This window comes from Marmota flaviventris, chromosome 9, assembly GCF_047511675.1.
Source record: "Marmota flaviventris isolate mMarFla1 chromosome 9, mMarFla1.hap1, whole genome shotgun sequence".
NCBI classification, from domain to species: Eukaryota; Metazoa; Chordata; class Mammalia; order Rodentia; family Sciuridae; genus Marmota; species Marmota flaviventris.
The window spans coordinates 83,259,643-83,286,086 of record NC_092506.1 but is presented as its reverse complement, the minus strand read 5'-3'; the positions used below and the strand labels follow the sequence as shown (position 1 = coordinate 83,286,086).

The 26,444-nt window shown below is 32.3% G+C and overlaps 1 protein-coding gene across 2 annotated transcripts in view; it reads left to right on the top strand.

Annotated features, from left to right (window-relative positions):
* Positions 1 to 26,444, top strand: part of Ccdc82 (coiled-coil domain containing 82) — a 32,737-nt gene that overhangs the window by 215 nt on the left and 6,078 nt on the right. The window contains exons 1-7 of one of the 2 annotated variants that reach the window (XM_027951380.3): positions 365 to 2,089; positions 4,818 to 5,551; positions 6,010 to 6,202; positions 15,779 to 15,871; positions 17,518 to 17,642; positions 20,586 to 20,756; positions 26,026 to 26,211. In XM_027951380.3, the coding sequence (XP_027807181.2) occupies positions 4,832 to 5,551; positions 6,010 to 6,202; positions 15,779 to 15,871; positions 17,518 to 17,642; positions 20,586 to 20,756; positions 26,026 to 26,211 (1,488 nt within the window). In that variant the 5' untranslated portion in view covers positions 365 to 2,089; positions 4,818 to 4,831. Of the gene's footprint in view, positions 1 to 364; positions 2,090 to 4,817; positions 5,552 to 6,009; positions 6,203 to 15,778; positions 15,872 to 17,517; positions 17,643 to 20,585; positions 20,757 to 26,025; positions 26,212 to 26,444 lie in introns of those variants that run through there. The other variant, XM_027951379.2, reaches the window with a different exon arrangement.

Below are 26,444 nucleotides of genomic sequence, written 5' to 3'. Positions count from 1 at the left end.
GTCAGTCCTTTGCTCTACCAGCCTTCCTCCTTTGCTGAGCGCTGTGGGCGCGGTGCCCGTTATTTCCGCCGAGAGGAAGTGCTCGGTCCGTAATTCGGGTACCGGGTTTTCCAGACCCTTGTTTGTTTTTTGGGTGCAGAGCCTCTCCTAGGTCTGGGGGTTTCTGTCCTCCGGCTCACGTCGTCGCGAATCTCTGAGGGTCCAGTTTCTTAGCTACCTGTCCCTCCCTCCTGGAGGTAGAGTGAACGCGCAAGTGAGCGGGCAGGCTGCACTGGGTGCATGCGTCCTGCCAAAGAGCCAGGTTTGTAATCGTGAGAATAACACTGATGTTAACTCCCGAGAGGATCTTTTTCCTCCGTCTGCCATTCTTCCGTGCTGGATTTAGCAAAGCACCGACAGTGTTGTGATTTTAATAAATGATATAGTTATCCTGGTTGCCAAGCTGGCAGAATCCACTCTGTGAAATTGTGTCGTGCTGGACTGTGATTCTAAGTGGGAGGAATTAGCATTCCTCTTTTTATGTGTTTCTTATTTTCCCATTTCTTATTTCTGTTGTGTTTTGCTGTCCCCTTTTCCAGCCAATGGAAGGACTATGATAAATTTATTCACACTGGTGTGATAAGAACTTAATCATACACTGTAGCCATCAAATCTTGTATTACGCTGACTTGTTTTTGTTGCCCCTAGTAATTTCATCAGATTGTGAGCTCCTTGGGAGCAGAGAGCATGTTTATTTTTTCCACTAATGCCACTGCTTTGAGCATGTGCTGGCATTTTGGTAGATACTTGATAATTGTTTCTTTGGTTTATTCATGTTTCCTCTCTAAACTGCCATAGAAAAGAAAACATCATGGAGAGGTGATGTTTTACAAATAAAAATGAATTCCTTCTGGTGGAATTTCAAATAATGGCCAGGGGTTTCACTGCACCTAAAATCTTAGTGTAAACTACCGCATATATTGTTCGTATAGCAAGTAGGTGATTTCTATACCGATTTTTTTCTTAAACTCTAGAAGAAAGAATATTTCTTCTGATGAGAAATGCTGTCATCACAGTACCTTTTTTAATCATAGAGTTACTATGAGAAAAACACAGGCGATATGGATAATTACCTTTATATTCTTTGACAGCATAGCTATGTACATGCATCTTACATAATTTTATGAAGCACAAAGATGTAATAGTATTTATCTTCTTCATTCGCTTATTTAATGCTTTCTGTTTGGAGTCTTTGTTTTTCTTTGCCTAAAGGTAAGGTATCATTACAGAAGCTTGATAAAATTCTCATTTCAAGAAATTGAGCATTTTTTCAGCCTACACAGAAATTATGGCCATTTGCATGGATTCTTCTTTGAGTAAATTCTAAAGATGTGTTACCCATCATCCCGGCTTTATCTTCTTATTTCTCTTCCCAGGTTCATTCACCTTTTCCCTCTGTCATCATTCTTCCCTTCCCAGATAATATAGTAAAGATATCCACAATTTTTAAAGGAGCCAACCATGTTCAAATTCTACTCTTCAACAATTTTTTACCTTATTGATATAAGTAGCAATTTTGAAATATGATAGATGCTGGCAATTTTGAAGTGACCAAATGAAATTATTTATTTTATTTAAATGTGCCTCCTCAAGCAAATTCTGCAGTTTTCCAAAATAAATATTTTTCTCATGAGAGTCTCCCTTTCTTTGAAATTTATACTTTTAGGCTCTCTGAGTATTCCCTTAAATTTTGTGACCTGTTTCATCAATAAGATGATAGAGGGAAGTTTGCAAATTTTCATCTCTTTTGCACATTCTTTTCTTGCCTAATGGATAAATAATTTCCAGAAGTTTCTGTCCTAACTCATGTGCACTAAAATTCAGTTGGATAATAAAAAAGCATGTCTATAAACCGAAGCCATTCTGATGGTTATTTTCTGAAACTAAAATTTAGCATGAGTGAGAGATAAAATAATAATATATTAAAGGCTTCATTTTTACTACTTGTACAAATATGATATTGGCAGCAATCATTGTGTAGCACTGGACCGGGAATCAGGAGACCTGGTTTCTAATCCCTACTCTGTCACTAACAAGCTGTGTGATCTTGGTAAGTCATTTAAACTCTATGTCATTGGCTTTGATATTTATAAATGAAGAGAGAATTGTCTTCATAGGATCATTGTCAGAGTTGAAAAATAAATATGAATATATACTGAACATTTATAAATACACGGGGGTTTCTTTTAATGATACCTTAATGATGTACAGACATAAAGTGTCTTTATAATAGTGTGATGTTCTTCATCTTTTCTACAATTGTCAGAGGAATAACCTATTATATGATAAATAAATGTCTTTTGAGCATGTTATAGTTTTGTAAAATGGTCATCTAGTGTACTTGAATCTGCTTTGGATACTAATAAAAATCATCTTTCATTTTAATATTTTTTACTGTCCATGTTTGCTGTAGTGTAACTGTTGAACCCATATTTGTTATTTGTGATCATAAATGTTTTTTCATTATTTATTCCAGTTAAGAAGTAAGCCTTTCTATTTAAGTAATAATAAGTAATGCTACATGTAGCATAATGCACATATGCCTATTTGGCTTATGCAAATTTAACTATCTGTGCTTAAAAATACTTCTTTGTAGTCAATAGTTTCAAAAGCTGCCTTTTATCTAGTGTTTAACCAAAGAAACAGTAATCTGTTCAAAACTAGAAAAGAAACTAGGTAGACATTGTAAAGCAATGTGATATACACAAAACAATGCTTTGAAGAGCAAAATAAGCATTCTTAGAAAGGGTAATTTTGACCACAAAAAATTTTTATCTTCATTGATTTTAATATAAGTCTTCTTTAAGATTTAATCCAAATGTACTTTCAAGTAGCATACTTTTGGTCTATAAAACAATATGATTATATCTTGTTTCAAGGTTCTACTTCAGCCTACACTGAATTTCCGGTGTATAACACTATAAAGATAATTTCTGGTGTATAATCTTACAATCTCTGTTGTTCTTGATTTTATATGATTTTATATTTATTTATATGATTCTGATTTTATATTACCATTTTAGGCAGACATATTACCTTATAAATATACCAGAATTTATACAATCAAATGGGTTGTTTTTTTCCCCCTCTCCAAAGTAATCATCTTAGGAAGCTATTAATTTGTTCTACTAATACTGCCATTGTTCTTTTTTTTTTTTTTTTTTTACTTTTCTGTTGTGGAATTGCCTTCAGAGTATGCCACACATTTTAAAAAGTCTTTAATGATAGTTATCTTTATCTTATGAAGATTTCATTTCTGGGGCTGGGGTTGTGGCTCATTGGTAGAGCACTCGTCTAGCACGTTCGAGGCCCTGGGTTCGATCCTCAGCATCACATAAAAATAAAATAAAGATATTGTGTCCATCTACAACTAAAAAATTAAATATTTTTAAAATAAGATTTCATTTCTGGAACCTACTAACAATCCTTTATAACTCAGACAAGTGAATAAAGTGGATGTTGAAACCACTCTTTGGAATAAACATTTTAGAATGATTAGTTTCATATTTTTTAATTTGTATTTTTTATAACTGGATTATAGAAAAACTCTAGTTATATTTTATGCCATCATGGAAATATTGGAATAATCAGCTTCATAAGGTGATTTCTTCGAAGGGGATCACATTCAGTTGAATAAGTTCCAATACATTTATTATGAGGTCTGTCTCATTACATTGTAATCATACTTCTATTGCTTAGCAACCACAGAAGTACATATAGGTTACTGATGTTCTAGTTATCTCACCTATCGCTAATTGATCCTTTAATATATGCTTATGATAATTTTAGTGGAATTCACCCTTTTCTTAATCATATACTGACAGCTTTGGGGTTTTTTTTCTCCCATATCATGATCTGCTTCATTCTGAACCTCTTTTGTTTTTGACTTGACTTGACTTGACTTCATTATTGATTGTTAGTACGTTTTCTGTTGGATTACACTGTATCTTTGAGTGGTTTAAGACCATTGCCATTTTACTAAGGTTTGTAGAAGCTACAATTTTAGGGGATAGGCTGTCTCAGTATTGCACTGTCTTTTATGTCTATTGCTACTTTATAAATTTCTTCATGTCAGTTGATCCTATATAATTCATGTTATTTCTCTGTTCAGAAACCTTTACATTCAGGATGAATAATCCTGGTAATTTCATTTCACTTTTCTCTCCTTTTTTCCAAACTGAACAGACTGGAATTTTCTTTTTAAATACCCTTTTCATACTCACTTACTGAACATAATGTGTTCTTTATTAATGCTAAAGTTTTACCCTTACCATTTTACCTGCCTGAAATTCCTTTTTTTTTTTTTTTTTTTTGCTCATTCTTTCTTTTCAGATATAACCAATCCTTGAGAATTCTGTCTGATCACATACATTTGTTCAGGATAATCTTCAGTAAATCATTTGCCCTTTTACCTCACTGCATCTTTACATGACCATCATAGTTATTTTTATTACTTGTTGGGTAACTGAGTTATCTTGAATTTTTCTTAATTACATGTTTCTATTAGTTTTATACATGGATAATAATTTTTTGAAGGATACAGGACCATGATTTTTCTATGTATCACTTATCACAACATATATCATAATTCAGAACAGATGGTAATACAGTTATTTCATAAATATCAATAAATTATTTGTTGAATGATTATTCTGCCATCTTCACTCAGATATTTCATGTGATTTTACCTTTTGACCATTTAATAAAGCCAAATAAATTTAATTTCATTGCCTTAATCTGGTTATTGTTATTATATCCCCAATAACTTTATTTTGTAGAAGCTTAAGTGAAAATGGTACATGTTAGAAGACATGAAACAAGGAAAAATTCTAAAACTCAAGTGCCTGAGCAAAAATCTCGTGTTGATTGGCGGCGGACTAAAAGAAATAGTATCTCACAGTTATTTGATAGTGATGAAGAGTTTGATAGTGATGAGGAACTTGATAGTGATGAACAGCTTGATAGTGATGAAAGTGTTGATAATGATGAAGAATTTGATAGTAACAAGGGGCTGGATAGTAATAACACACCAGAAAATGAAAGAGTGCTTAAACTAATCAAAACTGAAAGTGAAGGAACCAGCAGTAAGCATGTCATTAACACTGGCAACAGTTCAACATATGAAGAAGAAATTAACAAAACCAATCATAGGAATATTGACTTGACAGATCATGAAAAGCACTTGAGTCAAGAAGAGAAGGATCTCAAAAAACATACTGTACAAATCATAGATGAGGATTTAGAAGAAGAACACATCAAGCGAGTGAAAAGAAAAAGGATTTCCTCTGTGATGTATGACAGTGATGAGAGTGATGACAGTGATATCCTAATTAGAAAAGTAGGTGTTAAACGTCCACGAAGAGTGGTTGAAGATGAATGTTCTTCAGTGGAAATGGAGCTAAAAAACCCTGAGAAATCATTAGCTACTCGAAAGCAAGAACAACTCCAGAAGTTGAAAGAACTCTCAAAACAAAGATCTCGCCAAAGACGCAATAGTGGTAGAGATTTTGAGGTGTGTTTTATTTTGTTGGTTTTGTTATTTTTTTAATTTTTTATTGATTTAAATTTTATGAAATCAAAGTACTGAGTCTGTTCTATTTCTCAGTAAGTCTAGAATTTATTTTTAATCAAGTATCTTTGATATTGTTTGTACTCACATCTAATATATTGTTTAATCATAAGCCCTACTACCTCACTGTTTTTTAAAATGAAAGACTATTTGTTGTTTTGTATGGTCTTTCCTGTTCTTCACTGATTATGTTCTTAATGTTTAAACATTTTACATCACCTCAGCAAGGTATAATCTTCCTTAGAGTTCAGCATATAACATGACAAATTTAATTTTAACCTTAAAATATGAACTTAACTCTGTGGATCATTTTTTGCTCTCAGATTTAATCTTTTAATTTCATATCCATCTAGGCATTTTAAAGCCACAATTTACTGAATCATTTATTTTAATTTAATTAGGACTCTGAAAAGGAATCCTGCCCAAGCAGTGATGAAGAGGAGGAGGAGGATTCTGAATATGATGAAGATGGAGATAATTATATTATTGATGACTTTGTAGTACAAGATGAGGAGGGTGATGAAGAGAATAAAAATCAACAAGAAAAAAAATTAACTACCTCTCAATTGAAATTAGTAAAACAGAATTCTCTTTGTAAGTTAAATACCAAGATATTTTTATGACTTGTTCTAATCATTATAGTGTATCAAGCATCAAATCAACCTTTTTAATATCATGTTATAAACCACTGATTAGGAACTGTGGTTTCATTTTTAGATATCTTAAATTTGTTAGTCCAGTATTTTATTCTTGTGGTCTTAAGAACTCTTCACTCTTAAAAATTATTGACCTCTGCCAGGTGCAGTGGTACATGCTTGTAATCCCGGCAACTCAGGAGGCTGAGGCAGGAGGATTACAAGTTTGAAGCCAATCTCAGCAACTAGTGAGACCCTCAGTAAGTTAGCAAGCCCATCTCAAAATAAAAAATGAGAAGGATAGGAGATATAGTTCAGTGGTAAATCACTTTTTAGCACTCCCACCCCTAAAAAAATGACCCCATAAGCCTTTATTTCTAGTGGGCTAAGTCAATATTTTACCATTAGAGAGATACAAAATTTAGAATTTTAAAATGTATTTATTAATTTATTAATTTAAAATAACATTACTAAACTCATTACATTAACAGAAATAACATTTTGTGAGGAGTAACTATTTACAGAAATGAGAAGAATAGCAGTTGTACATTCTTGCAAATACTTTTTTATGTCTAGCTTAATAGAAAGCAGCGGGGTTCTTACCTCTAATTTTAATTCAGTGTGTTGTAATATGTTGTTTTGGTTGAATCACATGAAGTTTTACTTCACATGGGTAGCTGAAAAAGGGATGAGTATTTTAATAATCATTTAATTCGTCTGTCTTGTAATTTGAATAACTTTTTTACCCAAGCATAATTTTGCAATATAATATTTTAGTCATTTAGAAGATACGAGTTCACTAGGTACTACAGATCCTTCAGATGCTAGCCCATTTTATTACATAATTTTTTTAAAATTCACCTTCACTGATATCACTATCAATCTCATCAGAATAGTGCTATGGTATTGTAAAGCTGTCAAGTTCAAACTAGCTCAGACAAGTTTCTCAAAATTCTGACTTCTACCTAAAAACTTGATTTTTATCATTGAAAACAAACCCTGTGAGTTGTTCTTGAAGTGACAAGCTCATTGTTTGGTTGTTTTTTGTTTGTTTGTTTGTTTTTTGAGAAAATGTCTGGTAGATACCCAAGTTTGAATAATCATATTTTGTCAAGCATTGTTTCAGTTAAAAATGGTGTTTCAAGATAAATTATGCCTTGCCCCATCTCAAAGAGTTGCACAGTGTTTTCCCTTGAAATAAGCATCGTAGTTTAGTATATGATATGAGTGCTTTATGTGTACTCCCCATTTTATTTAATAGAGTACTAAAAAGATATATACTTAATTGTGAAGTGCCCCGTTGTTCTGGATTATATATCTAGAAGGTGATAAAATATTTGCTGAAAAATACCTGAGCATATCTTCTCCTGCTAATTAATGGAAATAAAAGTCCAACATGTAGGAACTATAACTTCCTTCTCTATCCTACATTTCTGATTTTTGTTTTAATGACTTCCTTCTTTACTTGTTTTCATCTTAATGGTAGGTTGTAATTTACAGAAATATTAAGTGGAGAGTACAAAGAGTTGACCTGTACTCCCTCACGTGCAGTGTCACCTATTATTAACCTCTTGGATTAGTTTGACACCTTTGTAATAGTTGATGAGCCAGCATTGATATAGTATCATTGAGTGTAACTCACAGATCACATTAGGACTCTGTGTTGTACTTTCTTTGAGTTTTGACAAATGTATGACATGTATCCACCATTACAGTATCTTACAGAACAGTTTCATTATCCTAACAATATCCTATATTTATCCCTCCCTTCTTCCCCTGAACTCTTAGAAACCACTGAGGTTTTCTTTTTTTTTTTTTTTTTTTGGGGGGGGGGGTTGGGGGGTCTTCAGTTTTGCCTTTGCTAAATTGTCACACAGTTGGAATCATGTAGCCTATAACTTTCCATATTGGTTTCTTTCACTTTACAGGATGCATTTTAAGTTCCTTCATGTCTAATCATGGCATGTTAGCTCATTATTTTTTATATCTGAATAATATTCCATGTGTGGATTTACAACAGTTTAGCCATTCACCCACTGAAAGATATCTTGGTTGCTTTCATGTTTTGGCAATTATGAATAAAGCTGCTATAAACATTTGTGTGCAGATTTTTCTCTGAACATAAGTTTTCACTTCATTTTGAATCAGGGAGTTCTGGGCTCACTTTTAGTACTAAGCATCTCTGCTTTGGGGGAAAATATATCTGACTTTTTATGCAATATATTTTGTGAGTTCTTAATTAAAACTTCTACTTCTGTCATATACTTAGTTCTCCTTATATTCAATGATTTTATCTTTATAAGCAGATTGACCTCACTTGTAACCATATTCATGCCTTTCCCCCTTGAGTTAGTATATTCCACTACTCATTCAATACTCTCTTACCATTCTGTTACATGTTTCCCAGTAAAAATCAGACTCCTGCAGTATAGTAAAATTACTCTTAAGTTGTTGTTAACCTTTTCTTTACCCAAATGCTCTTCAGTTATTTTATTAACCTAATATTGCTGTGCTGTTTGCTACCATTGGCCACTGTCACTTTCAGGTTGCTCTTCTATTTTTACTTTCTGTGGTACTACTCTCTCCTGGCTTCCCTTGTAATATTATTTTCTTTTCCACTTGCCATGTAAATTTTGATGTTTTCAGGTATTCCATCCTCAACTACCTTTGTTTTGCTTGTGCTTGGAAAGACTCCTCATTACTCCAATATGTAGGAAAAAATTCCCAAACTTTTATTGCCATGAAAGATTTCTGAACATAAGTCACAAATTTTTATCATTTTATTGTCCTTTTTTTAACCAGGGTATCTTTCAGAGGTCTCAGATTCAATGTGTATGAAACTGAACAATTGAGATGTATTGTAAAGGAGTTTAGTGTGGAGGAACAGCTGTTGTGGTGGTTACATAATTTTATACATTGTTCAGAACTGTAATCAAAAAAAGTTTTTGATGTGTAAAATCATAAAGCCCAATCAAATAAGGCAAGTGGGTGTCCCCACTTCCAAAAAATAAATAAATAAAATTGATTGGTTAACCAACCTCCCTGTCTTCATATTCCCAGTACCTTTGGGACTTGATGACACATAGAAACTCATTATTAGTTGAGTGATTAAGATAAGTTGAGTGATTAAGTGATTGAAGACTCTTGAGTTTTATAATTCAAGACTCAGGTAAATATTGAACATGACCATATTTTTTCAAAATCAGACCAAAAAAGCCCCATATTTTAGGGTGATAATTTTTTTTCTTTCTTTTTTTTTTGGAAGCAGAGTCTCACTAAGTTGCTTAGGACCTTGCTAAGTTGCTGAGGCTGTTTTGAACTTGTGATCCACTTGCCTCAGTTCTCCTAAGCTGCTAGGATTATAGGCATGCACCAGCATGCCCCACCTAGAATGATACCTTCTGTTTTAATGTTTTTTGTACTTATTAGTTTTAAGCCATATGTGAAGATAATAAAATTTAATATAAGCAATTTTCAATTTGCTAAGGGGTTATTTTCTGATAGTTACTATAAATTCTTATAAAATCAAAAATTTATTTTCTCATTAAAACAATAACCAATGTAGTGAATAATGAACACCACTTTGTGGCCAGGGGGAAATTGTAATTAAGCTAATATTCCCAGTTTAATTCTGTCAACTTTTATACAACTTTTTTATACAACCAACCATTCATATTTAACATATGATAAGAATTTGAGCAAAACATTTCCTAACTCCACATTGAGTATGCAATTTGAGGATCACTATTAGTGGTTAGTTCGGTTTTGCCTTTTGAAGTGAGCAGTCAACCTATAGGAAGATATTTTGTCATTTTCTCACTACCTCCCATTTGGCTCTGAGAAAACTATTACCTCAAAATAGTGTAATTTCCTCCTTGTTACATGGTTGAAGTTAGAGACAGTTATAGTCTTCTTCCCTTCTCATCAATCCCTATTAGTTTATTCTGAGACTGCAACTCCCAGAAAAGATAAGGTGGAAAGGAGAGGGGCAGTTGTCCATTGCATATCAGATCTGTATATTCACACACTGAAAATATTATACACAGGGAGGAAAATAGAAAAAGAATTCTGATCTGTATATATAAAATCTATATCCTATCATATATTTAGATCAACAGAACCTCATAAAGATGAGAAGATTACATTTTGGTTTACTAGTGCCTTGCTAGAATATTGGAAATTAGACTAAATGAACATCAACTTCATCCCCATCTAGCAATTAAAGAGAATCACTCTATCACCACAATAAAGAATGGGCCCAAGAATCACAAGTATCACAACCACTTATGTTAAATATTAAATCTTAGATCCCCTGCCTTGTTCTATAATAAGCAAAAGATACCAATGAAATCATGTTGGGGCAGTTAAGGTAAACTCAGAAAAAAATTACCATGAAAAATGTTTTATTAAAGGAAACAGAAGAAGATTGCTTTTCAATCTAATGTAAAGCAGTAGAAAGTCATAAGGAAAGCCTGATTTTAAGTAAAAGGGAACTGGCTAAGACAAAGAATTCCCAGAAAATTCAAAGTGTAAAGTCAGAAATAAAATCTATATTGGAAGCAGTAAAGAACAGAATTAACAGTACTGAAAATCATATCAATGATACATAGGATAAATCTGAGGTGTTCTAATGTAGAGAAGAAAAAGTTATGAAGAAGATTAAATTCCTAGGGGTATAGTATAATGCACAGATAAAAGCCTCAAGTAAGAAAATTGTATAACTTCAGTGAGATATGTAAAGAAAGATTTGGCGGGGACAGGGGCTGAGGGTAACCAGGGATTGTGAACACAGGACTACTACTTAACCACTGAGTCACATCCCCAACTCTTCCTATTTTATTTTGAGACAGTCTCTCTTAAGTTACCTATGGCCTCACTAAATTGCTAAGTTTGGCTTTGAACTTGCAATCCTTATGCCTCTGCCTCCCAAAGAGCTGAGATTGCAGGCATGCGCCACTAAGTCCACCATAAAGGAAGATTTGAATGTATTAAACATTATACCATATTTTTAGATGAGAAAACATAAGATACGAATTCAAAGATAAAATATTCTGGAGTTACTTTCATAACACATAATAGGTGTTTTTTTCAAATTAAAAGAGGCTCACATTCCTGATAAATTGATGAAAATACTTTGCATATTGATTTATGAAAGAACTATTTTTTCCAATTACAAGAATAAAGAAAACACCTCTAGCCATTCTTTTCAGAACTATAAAAATAATTTTAGGAATCATGAATACGTTGTTAAAATATTAAAAGAGGAAAAATCATAATTTGTTGAGATTATAGAAAGGCATTTAATAATATTAATTCCCATACATGCTTTTTCATAAAAAAGCAAGTATTTAAAAATTAGTAATAGGAGAACATGTCCTTTACATGACAGTGTTTTAAATCAAGAGTTAACATCATAGTATAATGAGTCAGTAGTTAAAATGAGGAAGATAAAAATATTTCCTAACTTGAAGGGTTTTGAACAATTTATTAAGACATTAAAGCAAAACATATAGTTCCCAACTTAAATGGTTTTGCCTAAGAATTTTTGACTTTAAGGTAGTGTAAAATCCATATGCATTCAGTATAAACCTTTTAATTTTCATCTTTTTCCAGACAACTGATATGCAATATGAAACACTCTTGAGATGCTGACCAGGGTAAATAATATAGTGTACTATAATAGGCAAGTTAAGTGTATTCTTGTTTTTTGTTGTTTTGTTTTTGTCTTTTCATGGGGCTGGGGATTGAACCCAGGACCTCAGTTATACCTCTATCCCAAGTTAGGATTGTTAAGTGAATTTCAACTTAACATAACTTAAAAATGAGTTTATTAGGATGTAACCCCATCATAAGTCAAGGAGCATCTGTATTGAAAAGATATTATTTGAATGTAGTAAGTTTAATGTGTATATACAAACTATAAGTTTCTAACTTACTTAACCAAGGCTACAGAAGTTAAGAGAAGGAATATGAATATTTTGAGAGCAGGAGTAATGTCATATATCTTTCTATAGTTTTCTTCAGATTCCTTTTCCCTACATACAGGGTAGGGGAATTTTTTTAGAGTAGAAAAAGAAGTCAATTTCTTTTTCTGCCTCTTTTTTTTTAGAGAGAGAGAGAGAGAATTTTTTAATATTTATTTTTTAGTTTTTGGTGGACACAACATCTTTTATTTTTAATTTTTTTTAATGTGGTGCTGAAGGATCGAACCCAGTGCCCCACACATGCCAGGTGAGCACGCTACCGCTTAAGCCACATCACCAGCCCTCTGCCTCTGCTTCTTATACTGGGCTTATACCTCCATTCCGGAAGAAAGTACATCAACAATCACTATGCTTCTATCTAAGGGAATATTTATAAACTTTCTTTTGGTTCTTGAAATAGTAGTAAGAAGAATAGGGTTGGGAGAGACAGCAAAGACAATGCCCAAGAATCCCTTAATAGTATCATCTGCAGCTCTATAGTATCAGAGGAAGCTCATCTCCCACAAATATCCAAGAAAATCTGACCACTTTGAAATGAGTAAAAGATTTTAGAAAAATAACCAGATTCCTAATAAATGTGTAAAACTCAATGGTTTTCTTATATATAGCAATAAATATTCAGAAGACATGATCAGGAGAAATTCCATGTACTGTGACAACCAAAATAAATTTTCTGAGTCTAATCTTAAAAGCTTGGCTTTATAGGTACAAAAACAAACCCTACTATGAAATAGAAAAGAAAACATGTATAAGTGGGAAAATAAGCATGGCTCTGAAAGGTGCTATACATAACACAAGAAGTTATTCTGAAATTAATTTTTGGTTCAGCTTTGCAAAACAATCTTGAAATTCACTTGGAATAACAAACCCATGAGAATAAATAAATTTTGAAAACAGTAAATTTAAAGAATTTTCCTTACCAGATATAAAAAATTATCATAAAATTGCAATAAGTAAAACAGTGTATTACTGGCCTGAGAATGATAGCCAGAGCAGTAGGAAGGGCACATGGTGCTGAAACAAAGTCCTAGCCTGTATGTGAAATTAATGTATAACAAATTACACATGGAAACCACCAGAATATTAGATTATAAATGTGAAATGATGAAACTGGTTAACTACTTTAGAAAAATCAAATTATGCATAAACACAAATATTATTGATTTTCTACTTATTTTTTCCAGTTTTTAAAATTATGGGGTGCAGAGGGGTCTGTGGCTTAGTGGTAGAATGTGAGCTTAACATGAAGGAAGCCCTGGATTCAATTCCCATCACCACCAAATAAACAAAAACAATGAAATTATCATGGGGGAAAGTTTTTTAGCAATATTCCTAGAATATTGTTCTGCCTCTAATTATGTAAATTTTGATGTTATTTATTACACATTGTTTTTTCTTAATTTTAAGAAAAGAAATTTGAATGTTATTTTCTTCAACTTTCTACCCAAGCTTAACTTCTGTATTCTGAAATATCAAATCAATCTACCATGAATAACAATATCTACCTGAAATCTGGAGGCAGACACCCTAGGTTCCAGCCCTTGTTCTAATACTTACCAGCTGTGTGATCTTGAAAAATTTTTCATCCTCTCTGTATTTCAGTTTCCTCAGAGGCTTATTGTGAGAAATAAGAAAATTCATGTAAGTGCTTAGAATGATGTCTGGCATGTACTTGCTCTATAATGTTATTATTTTTCAATTTAAGATGCCAGAAAAATCATCCTACCAACACCCTGCATCCACTCAAAACATAATGAAGTCATGGCCTTCTTCCTGGCCTTTTCGAAGGTGATTCTGATTGCCATTGATAGGAGAGGTGATGGTTAGGGAAAAAACCTCTCAAGGTGATTAAGGTCTTTGAAATAGAGTGGCAGTTCAGAGCATTAGCACATTCAACACTGATAAATTCAGTGGGGTAAAAAATTCTATTGCTGTTTGATAGTTAAGCTTAGGTTCAGAGGGATTGAATTTTATTTTCCTTAATATATTTTGGAAGTGTAAAATAGAGTTTAGGTGACTTTTAAAAAATTTTATCTTGAAACAGGGTCTGGCTAAGTTGTTCAGGCTGGCCTCAATTTTGCAATCGTCCTGCCTCAGCCTTCTGAATAGCTGGAATGGAAGGCATTCAGTGATAAATTTTAATGCAAATAAAATTGCATACCAACTCTATTCTATATTCAGAGTCTGATGAAAATCTAGTAAAAGTTGAATCCTTTTGAAGTACTACTATATTTTATTTCCCAATTATGCTCTACTGATCTTTAAGAAAATACTATAGTCAGTAATTACCGCGATTACTTCTGTTATAATTGACAGTAATGATAGTTACTTTAAAGTCTAAGGGTTTCTGTGAAAATTACCTGCTATTGCTATTTACTTTTATTACTATTTTATTTAGTCCCTTTTGTACTTCCTATAGGTGTCTCCTTAGGAAAAATGCATTCTAAAATTTCCCCTAAAGCCTGAAAAAGTTATACAGCCCTTTTAGAAACCAAAATTTAAGTATAAAGTTTTTTCCATGTTGAATTCCATCTTTTTTTCATTTCAACCAGAAGGAAAGTCAAAATTCATGGTTGCCAACAATAGGTCTTATTGTAATTTAATCTCTTATAAACATCTTTCACATTTCCAGAAATACTCAGACTGCCCTTAATATGTCTTCACAGGTGCCCAGAGCAGTGCAAATGTTCTGTAATGAACATTCAGGATCAAAAAACAGGTTACATTTAATATAGAACATTGCCACACCCCATAGTAAACCCTAAATCCCAAAATAATAAGAATAGAATCACTGTCTGGCCTGTTACAACATGTGATTTCATGTATGAAACTTGGTTAGTGATAAAACATGCTTATATAGCTGGCATGAGAAAGAAAAGACACAACTTTTATAAATTTATGTGAAAAATCCCAAATCTGAGACAGTAGTAAGGGAAATGGAGTTTTATAGCCATTGTGGTTCTGGGTAGGATATCGGTTTCCTGAATGATATTATACATAACATGTTTTACAGACTACAGTGTATTAAACAATCTATTTTTGGAGACTTTGTCTCCTGCTTTCTCATACCAGTTGTCCAATTAATAATTAAACTTAAGGGGCTGGGGCTGGGGCTGGGGCTGTAGCTCAGTGGTAGAGTGCCTGCATTGCATTCATGAGGCACTGGGTTCGATCCTCAGCACCACATAAAAATAAACAAATAAAAAAAATAAATAAATGCATTCTGTCCAACTACCAAAAAAAAAAAAACTTAAGTATCAAGGGTATGATTTTTACTTTTTTCATAATATGTCCCCTAAAATTCTCAGAAAAACTTTCCCTTTATACATTTGGTAAATTTTGAAATTACATTTATAAACTTTGAATTAGAGGCCAGTAAATTTGGAAAATGGAGGCCTAGTGACTACACAAGTCGGTAAGGCAGCTGTAAGATGATTACGCTGTTTCTGCTATAAATAGTATTGATTTCTTAGCATTAGAGAAGGAACCTATTATATTCAAGGAATTATTTTATTTACTAGATTCTAATATTTATTTTAAATTAATTTCAGATTCTTTTAGTGACCACTATACTCACTTTGAAAGAGTTGTGAAGGCCCTTCTGATCAATGCTTTAGATGAATCTTTTCTGGGATCATTGTATGGTAAGTTTATAGATAAATGGAACAACTTTATTTTTAATTTTCCCATTTTTTTAAACACTATCACTTTTAAAACTTGATTAAACAAAACTAAGGATAACCATTTTTAAGGCATAAAAATTGTTCCTTCTAGAATGAATTATACCAAAAATACATTAATTTTAAAAGCTTGTTATTGTTTGTTATTTGAGATATTTAGTAGATAAGTTTGTGACAGGTCTTTGCCCTGAAAGAGTTTACAGTGAATTTAAGGATATGACATATACTCATAAAACAGAAAGGTGCCTGAACACCCATGTGCTCTCCTAGCTTAAGTTCTTTGAATTTCACTGACAGTTATATGTTATTTTATACTTTTGTGCCTTTGTCCATGCTGTTGCTGTTACTTTTTATTTCAGATTTTCTGAGTGTAAAAGCATTCTACTATGGAGGTTATCTGTGACCCACAAAAGTGGTACTTTTCACTCTCTTATCTCTTATGGTAGAACTCATCATGTATTTGCAACTTTTTTGTATTCTATTTAAATATATTTTTCTTTTTTCCCCTACCAGAGTATGAGAGGAACTATATATATACTCATATTTTGCACTCAGCACAGAATTCTTTTTTTAATAGACTATAAGTATGTTGTGTTGAAAACCTACCTATGTGCCAAAATAAGATTTTAGTAATAATTTATGGAATAAATATTTATTGAATGCCTACTATGGACCAGGCATTGTTTGAGAGTATAACTGCTAATACCCCTAGGGGGGAAAAATGTTTCCACAACAACTAGAAGGCCTGTGTAACTAGAGTGGGATGAGTTGGGGGAAAAGGAGATGAGTTCAGAAGAGTAGATATGGCATAGGTGGACTCTGTAAGCCATGTTTGTAAGGTACGGTTTGAATTTATATTGACTTAAAGAAACATGATAAATGTATTAGCTAGATTCGTTAAGAAAACATCAGTTCCTCTCTAAACAAATAGAAAATATTTTATGAACCAAATCAGGAAAACGGAAATGAGTGTAACAACTAAAAGGGAATGAGGGAAAGGACTAATCAGAAAATCAGTTCTGATTTGTTGGTACAGGAGTTACCACTGGATCAGTAGAAAGGCACCAATGTCAGAGGGCCTTGAAAGCCTAGTCAGAACTTTTTTGAGTTTTTTTTTTTTTTTCCTCAAGTTCAGTGGTTGATCCATGTTAGTTTTCTAAAGATGAGAATAAAAGAAGTAATTTGGTAGGCATTTTCACCTGGCTATTTTTTAAGAGTATATTTTTATTTTTTTATACATTTTATTTTTTTATTTATTTTTATGTGGTGCTAAAGATGGAAGCCAGGACCTCACACCTGCAAGGCGAGCACTCTACCGCTAAGTCACAACCGCAGCCCCTGGCTCTTTTTTTAATTAGAAAATAATGTAAAAGTTTGATGTTTATAAGAAGAAAAATAGAGCCTTTTACCCTGTTTTCTTGCCCTTATACTTGGATGTTTTTTTTACCCCATTACATTTTTTTTTATAATTCAAAGTATTTCCAACCAACTAATCAGCCAACCATCCATCTTTCTAAAACTATGGAAAGAGATCCTTAAATGTACAATTGCTTCAATATTGTATGTAGAAAAAGTGATTGTTTTATTGTTGTTGTTGACCCCCTAAACAGATGGCACCAGGCAAAAATCGTATGCACAAGATATGTTGACATCTCTTCATTATTTGGATAATCGCTTTGTTCAGCCCCGTCTAGAGAGTTTAGCTTCTAGAAGTCGTTGGAAAGAGCAATATAAGGTATAATTTGTTTTTAATCTTGGTTGGGGGGGGGGATGGGACCTCTCAAGTCAGTGGGGTATGTAGACCTCTCAAGATTTCAATTTCCAGTCAGATGGAATAGTCTTCTAAAGTATTGGCATTTCTCTTTTTTGGGTAATTCTTTTCTAAAGGCTGTTATTGTTTTAATCATCCACACTATCTAATCTGTTCAATAATTAGATGGTTTTAAATGATAACAACTTTGGAACATCTCTAGGGCTTAGCCTATCTTTTAAAACCAGGAGATTGTCTCACACAATGTTAATTGTTATTTCAGAAGAGATAGTTCTATAGACAGAGAACTTTGAGAAACAGTGGTTTAATTTACACTGTTTTCAGCCAGATATGGTGGTGCATGCCTGTAATCCCAGCAGCACAGAAGGCTGAGGCAGGAAGATCTCAAGTTCAAAGCCAGCCTCAGCAAAAGTGAAGTACTAAGCAACTCAGTGAGACCCTGTCTCTAAATAAAATACAAAATAGGGTTGGGGATGTGGCTCAGTGGTTGAGTGCCCTGAGTTTGATTGCTGGTTACCGAGCTGCCCCTCCACCCAACCCCCACCCCCCAAAAAAAATCTTGTTTTTTTACTGGAGGACTTTATAGGAGCACTAACATTTGAATTTGTACTGTATATCTTCAGTAGGGAGTTTAGAATGCAATGCTTCCACATTTGTGTTTTACTATGAGGTTCCTTTGTATGAAATACAAAATGGATGTTTGATTTTCATGAAACAATTTGAAAAACATTGTCCTACATGGTGTTTGACATACTTGTTTATCTTAAATTTTGTTATTCTACCAATTTGGGGGATTCACCTTTTTAATTTATAAGATTTCCTGGATTCCATGTTATTTTCTAGATTTCTTGCATATAATCTCTAATAGTAGAAGATATACCACATGATTTTTCAGGGCCTTTATATTTCTACTTCCAATATTCTATGATCTAATGTTTGTCAAGAAGAAAAATGGTAGATAATGGAAGTTCAAGTCCCTTAAAATACCTCTATTACTTTAATCATTAGCTACCTCATTTATCAGAAGATGTGGTTCCATGCAAGGCCTGTTCATTCTTGAATTACATGATGATAAATTTGCCATCGATGCTTAAGTTTCAGAGATGGCTATGGGATTACAGGATTAGGAGACTTCAAGTTAGAGGATGGCTTGAGTTTAGGGTCAGCATATATATATCTTTTTGATTTGGGGTAAAGTTTTAACCTCTCTGAGCCTGTTTTATCCTCAGATATGGAAAATGTTTACCTACTTTGAAGGGAAATATTCACTTACTTTGAAGATAAAATGTATAGCAGAGCTTTTATAATATGCATAAAATTACTTTAATAGAAAGAAAATAGTATATATTTCTAGAACATTTATCTTTTACCAAGTAATTTACATGGAAAGTAAACTTATTTAATCTTTAAAGAACCACATAAGGAAGTCACTGTTTTTCTCCTAAATTTTACAAATAAAGAAACTGTAACTCAGAAAAATTAAGTAACCTAAGATTTTACAGCTAGTACTTTATACAGGCCAACATTTAAACTTATAGTCAGACTCTTAAAACCCATACTTTTATGCCACATTATGCTTTACTATACTATGATAGATTATAGTGAATTTATACCACCCCATGCTAAAGTAACTGTCAGATGTGCAAAAATATTATAGACAGATAATTCAGGAAGATCATAAAATGAGCTGAGTTATACTGTAAAAGATAAGAAATAATAAACAAAATAAACAAATAATAAAATCACAATACTTTAGCCCAACAAAGTTTGTCACTTATATGTCCAATGTGAGTCATCAAGAGTTCTCTGCTCATTGCAGTCACTCAGAAAATCAAAATGACAGAGCTTTCAACTCACGTTTCATCTCAGCATGTGTGTGCTTCCATGAGTACCACAAACACAGGAAGGAAAGATGGTTAGTCACGTATTCAGTCTGAATTTCAGCCTGTAAGTGACAGGTCAGAAAGTGTTGTGAAGTATGATAAATATGAAAGTTAAACAAAAACAATGTTTTAAGTGTATTAGAAACTTAATTACCATTGACTGGTAGAAGATGCATATGTATATTAGTAACCATGTAAATATGCTCATGAGTGCATTTCAAATATTGTAGTAAAACCTAATATACATTACTAATTAGAACAGTAGTGTCTAACACAAACCTAGGTTATAAGCATAATTACTCAGGTTTAAATAACTTCACAGCTTAAGGAAGCTTATTTTTGCACACTAAGTGTTTTCTCAATCTTTTACTCATTAAATAATTCCAACTATTAGACTGTTCTTATCAGTATTGGACAAGTAAAAACCTTAGTTCCTATGTGATTATTTTCATAAGACTATAGCAAGTAACCATGAGAGGATTAAATCATTTCTTGAATATTTTGTGGGAATATGATATAACTCATATAATGGAGAATGGATTATTTTTTTCTCAATTTTTATGTAGCTTAAATTAACTCATCTTGTTCTTATCCTGATTTTATGCTGCTCATTTTTTCTTATTTTTAATACCTTATTGATGTTAATTAGAAATAAAAGGTAGAAAAGAAGTAAATTAAAATCCATTGAGAACAATACTTCATACACTAAGTAGTAACTCATAAAAGAGATATGAAACATTTTTTTCCTAGTCTTGACTATTTTTTTTAAGAGCCAGGACTAAAAATTCATGTTTAAGCGACTGGAATAGTAGTAGAGCCCGTGCCTCATATGCAGGTAGCCCTGAGTTTGATCCCAGTACTGAAAAAAAAAATTATTCTTTCATTTAAAATTAATACCAACTCTGTGCTCAGTATTAAGAAATATCAGTAGATTTTGCTCTTATATTTTGATTTCTAAGATATATTTAATTGGGTTAATTCTTATTTTATTTTAAGCTCCCTTATATTTTTTAATTGTTTTCAGGAGCGAGTAGAAAATTATTCTAATGTGAGTATCCACTGGAAGAATCCTGAAAACTGTTCCTGTCAGGCTTGTGGATTGCATCGCCACTGCAGATATTCAGTGCATTTATCAGGAAAGTTGTATAATACCAGGACTATGGAAACAGATGATTTTATGTCACATGATAAACAGGTATTTTTTATCTTACTTTGGTTTTCAATGCTTAGAAATTTCAATGCTTATCAGTTCATAAATTTTCACAAATAACCCTAAGTAATTTTCACATAGAGAAAATACTAGAAGGAAAAAGAGTGCAGGTTTTTTTAATGTGAAAATATGTGTTATATAGCATATTCTTTCAAAATTCTGTGAGATAATAAAATCAGTGCATCTTTTCTAAGTATGTACATCACCCAAATTGTGAGAGGAGGAGAATACAGGATAAAAATGATAAGGAAGATTACGGGGAAGAGCAAGTACGAGTTGTCTTTGAATCCAAAGCAGAATTTGACTGATGTGAAAACTTTTATGGTAGTTAATTCACCAAATTGGTAGTCCACAAGTTACTAATTGAAGGTGCCTATTCATCCTATCATAAGAGAATTAAACTTAAACTATAACAGAAGCATTTCAGAGTTCAGAGCAGTTACCACATGCTTAAGTTGGTGCTATGAAGAATAAGTGTTTGACACACAAGAACATAGAATACAATGTGAACAAATGCTGACTACTTCTCTTTATTTGTTTAATCTTACTTTATAAGAATACTCCATTTATAAATACTACTGATTGTGCATATTCTTGGAGCATGTGTGTGTGTGTGTGTGTGTGTGTGTGTGTGTGTAGGAATAGAAACCCAAAGTTGTTTCTGAATTCTCCAAGTTATTAAGGTGGAAATACTAGTTATTTGAATTATTCTACTAAATTGAGTAGTATGATTCCTCAGTACTATTATGCAATAATTGACCAGATCCCTCTGGATGCAAGAATCATTTGGAAAATTTTAATTTGTTTGGCAAGTTACTATAAAAATGTTTCTTTTCTCAGTATAATTATACATATATCCCCATTGTTTAAAACTGGTTTATAACTCTTTATAAGACAAGACATCTAGAATCTGAGAAAAAGTGGTTTAATACTTAAAGGACCATTTTCTGGTGCATAAATCAAAGATACTACTGTGCATTCATAGTCCTTGCTATCTATAACTAATACTAAAGAAGAAAGTGAAGTTGGAAAATTAATTCCAGAGCTCTGACATTCCTGTAAAGGAATAAGATTGTGTATAAAATGGTTGATTGAAATGTCTAAAGAATAAAATGTCTCATGAAATAAAAGTCGTATAATGAAAAATATTAAAGTTAAATAGAATTTTTATTCTATTTAAAGGCATGGAAATAAAACTATCTGAAGATGCCAGTTGATATGTCTTAAAATAGCAAAGTATTTTTAAATCAAATGATAAAATGCAACATTGTCAAGGTTATATCAAAACTAGTAAGTTCAAGGAAAGTAAGAATCCTAGAGGAAGAAAGGGTTTGATATATATTTTAAAATACTGGATGGCTACATATAACTAGAGTTGAAAGCTAAATATAGTAGTGCCTGAAATTTGTTCTATGCAGAGCAGGTCAATATAAACACAAGTTGATATGATCATGAAATTAATTGAAGTATTATTTATAAGCATTGATAGACAAAAATTAGAAATAATTCAAATAAAATATTAAGGTAGTGCTGTGATTAATAGTCTGTGATACATCAGCATTGCATGATAGAATATAACTATTAAAATAATATTTTGAAGGTTATATACTATAGCTAAATGAAAGTGAAATAATAAGCAGTGTATATGCTCTCTTTGCATTATGTAAGAATGTATGTATATATAAATAACTACATGCAAACATTAACCTAGCTATTGTGTATGTTAAGTGACTGGTATTGAAATTTTTTAATATTAAATTGTTGCTTCATTAAATGTTTCTTCAAAAGGAAGACTCACTAAAATTTATTTTATATCCTGTTGAACTGCGGTATCAATGCATTTATGTAAAGAAAGAAAAAAGAGAAATCAACGTATTTATAATCTAGGGCATTAAAAAACTGTGCCCACCCCCACATCCATCCTCAGGTGATTTTGAAAACTAATTCTCCATTTTGTGGTTCTGCTTATAGATATATAAAATCAAAACTCTAGGATTAACTAGAGTTCTTTTTTAAGGTACAAATAATACTTTAAAAGAATTCACTTAACATTGAATATATTTAATGATAAAACTTTTCCCCTCAATAAAGATTAGCTTCTTTGAAAGAAAGGATGCTTTGATTAAAGGTAGAATTAATTTGGAAGTAATTTAGTTACAGCAGTGTAGGGTAGGGTACTGAAATGAGAGACCTGGACCTCAAGATTGTGGTGAAATCTGAGGGCATAAATGAGAAGGAAGGAAAGAGATGTTCAACTTGAAAAGCATTCAGAGAACTATATATTGAATCAGTTTTCACTTTGTCCAGTCTGTCTGAAATTCTTAAGATGTTTAATATCTGAAGGGAAGAAGTAGTGATTTTGAGAAAAGTAGCAGTGGTAATGTGTCCAGGCAAAATAAGCAGACCAAGAGAAAATAGAATCCCTTCACTGTTCTATCACACTGTTTCTGGAAACCTAGAAACAAACTTCTTTTCTCTTTCCTTGAGAATCCTTTTTTTCCCCCTTTGTCCTCCATACTTTAACTTCCACAGAGAGCTAAGCTACTCTGTATATAAATGAGAACCTAGAAAAATATCCTCAAAACCTACCAAGTCTGCTTAATGAAAGTTTTATTCTTTTCCTTGCCCTAGGGTGTTCGCCTATGTAAATATACATATCCACATAACATAGCTAATAAATTACAACTCAGATGCTTTCTGTGTTTTGTAATTTAGCATCGTCTGCTTCTGGAAAATTTGGTAACAATTTTTAGTTCTGTTTCCAATCTCTGGATATATATGATCAGTCAGTTCACATTGATAACTGAAGTGACTCAATTATTTATCAGTTCACAGAACTGTGAACCCTGTATAGTGGATTAGAAATTGGGCTGGGTTTGTGGCTCAGTGGTAGAGTGCTTGCCTAGCACGTGTGAGGCACAGGGTTCAATCCCCGGCAACACATAAAAATAAATAAAATAAAGGTATTGTGTTAAAAAAAAAAGAAAGAAATCACTTATATATCATATTGCTTATCTGCTTTGTGAACACTCAGCACTTATTTTTCTGTCTCTGGCAAATATTTTATCCTATCTTTCTTATTTAAATAGTTTTCTATTATAAAGAAATATACTGAGATAACCAAAATAGTTTGTGAATATATTTCTGGACGTTTAAATAAGGAAACTATTATAAGCACAGATTAGATTTACCTGTTTCAGTACTTAATACAAATGGAATACTACAGTGTAAGGTATGTTTTACTGGATTATTTAATTCCTATGGTGAAGCACAGTGGGCTGTAACAGTACACTAAACACAGAATGAGGTAAGGGGATAAGTTCACTTGGAATATTACACATATTATATGCATCTACTGTATTCTATGAAAACTTATAAGAGTAGGGCTCTTTCATATAAAATGAGATTTTTCCATAGAAAATGTGATCATATTTGGGGGGATATGGCATGAGAATATTCTAAAGGTAATTCAGGATTTTCTGACTTTCATGAAGGTAAGTAGAAGTCAAGAGGGCAGGAATTAAAATGAAAAGATGTTTTTAAAGAATACTAAAGAATTGAGATAAGAATTTTTAAACACCTTTCCTTCCCTTTTGTTCTAACTTTAAAATCCCATAAGATAAATTCTTTTTGTTTTGTGAAAATATAGAATACAGTATGATGGAACTACACATCTCAATATTATTTGACTATATTTTATTCCAGAACATCTATAGGAGACTTCTTTCACAATCTACTATAATGGCAGAAGTAGAAACACACAGGGTACTACTAACAGTAGCCACGGCAGCTGTTGTGATTCCTTTTTATTTAAAGTGGGGTGTATTGGCAATTGAATTGTTGAAATGTCATTTACCACCAGGATTGGTTTGATAATAATGCTAAAATGGAAAAGCTACTTTAATAAACAAGCTGAGACAATAATACCTGTTTTACTTCTAATGATCCAAAAAAACAGGAAGGTTTTTGCAGAAGTATGAATGGAAATCTGAACATGCTTTTCTTTAACTTTGGGGGATTTTAGGAAAGGTTATAAGGTGCCCAAAATATTATCTCAACAAGAAAATGTGTCAAAGATCTGGATATTGCCAATCATAACAAATTCATTTTTTGTAACAAATTCTTGGCTTCTCTGTTAAAAATCCTTATGTGTTTTCTCCCTTGCAGTATAGCTTCAGAAGAAAAGTTAAGTTCTTTATCAGAAATAATGCAAGTTTGTAGATAAGTATTAAAGCTTATTGTACTTATGCTGCACAATCCATTATGTTTAAGCATAGAGACAAATACATAAGTGAATAAGACATCTATTTATTCAAGTTACTCCATGATAATATTATGATCATGTCAGAATTTTGGGACCCCTTCTGATATTTTCTACAATGAGTGAAATAATGTAGGTTAAAATATATTTCATTTGGTTAGTGCAATGATGCTATCTTCCTATTTTAGCAATAGGTTTATATAACAAACTACAGGCATTCAAAACATTCTGAAGGAAAAAATGTTCTGGTTAGTTGATTTCACAAAAAGAAATATTTTTAATCATAAATCCTAGAAGTCCATAAAAACTTAGAAATTTATATTCTTACAGCTGGCAGACAATAAAGTATCAATGCACCTTATTAACACACTACATTGATTAAAGCAACAAATAAAGCAAAAGTTATTTTTGCTTTACAAAGTTTTGGAGTGGGGAGTATTTAGTAAAAAATTTCCAATCTTAATATTGGTATGGTATAAGAGTTTGCTTCACTTTTATATGTTGCTTAAATTAACAAATGATTGCAAATCAAGCATTTTTAGCTCAGTTAATATGTACATGTATTACTTCCATGTCCTTTCTTGCTTCCATGTGTGTTCATCTTTCTCCCTTACAAGCCATTTCTCTCTTCCTTCCCAGACTGGGTTAAATGTGTTTTCAAGACTTAGTTTGGGGGTAACTGATTTGGGAACTTGTTTCTTCTCTGGGTTGGGTTAAGTGCCCCTCCTCCTCATTAGCCTCTTGATAACATCTTGTATATAATTCTCCCAATACTGTAAGCTCCCTAATAGATAGCATATCTTTTTTCTCTTATCTCCAGTGACTGGTTATATAAATAAAAGAAGAAAAAGTAATCACTATATAAACAAAATAAATAAGAATGCATTTTCTAGGTTCTAATGTTAAAGAAAATTTGAAAACAAGAAAGATTATATACTCATTACTACTATATTACTTCATAGGTGATACAGTAATGTTTATTTCTTGATATAGGTGTTTACTGTTGGCAGAATATGTGCTGATCGTACCAGAATTTATCATAAACTGAAACATTTTAAGTTCAAACTCTACCAGGAATGTTGCTCTCTTGCAAAGACAGAAGAAGTTGAGGATGAACAGGTTAAAGAAACAGTGGAAAGAATTTTCAGTCAGTCAAAAGAAAATGGCTGGATTAAAGAGGTAAGGTAAATATAGAAGAACCCTCTCATTCTGTAGATTCTAGAGCCTAATTATGATCAGGAAAAACCCACAAATTATTAGAAGACAGTGAAATTTAAAAGACAATCTTTTCTTCGCCCCATTTTTTTGTATTTTCTCTTCTTTCACACATTCCTTTCATGCTTATCATTACCCTACCCTGAATAGATGTCCTGATATTCCAATAATTCACTCAGTTCATCAGATAAATTTTA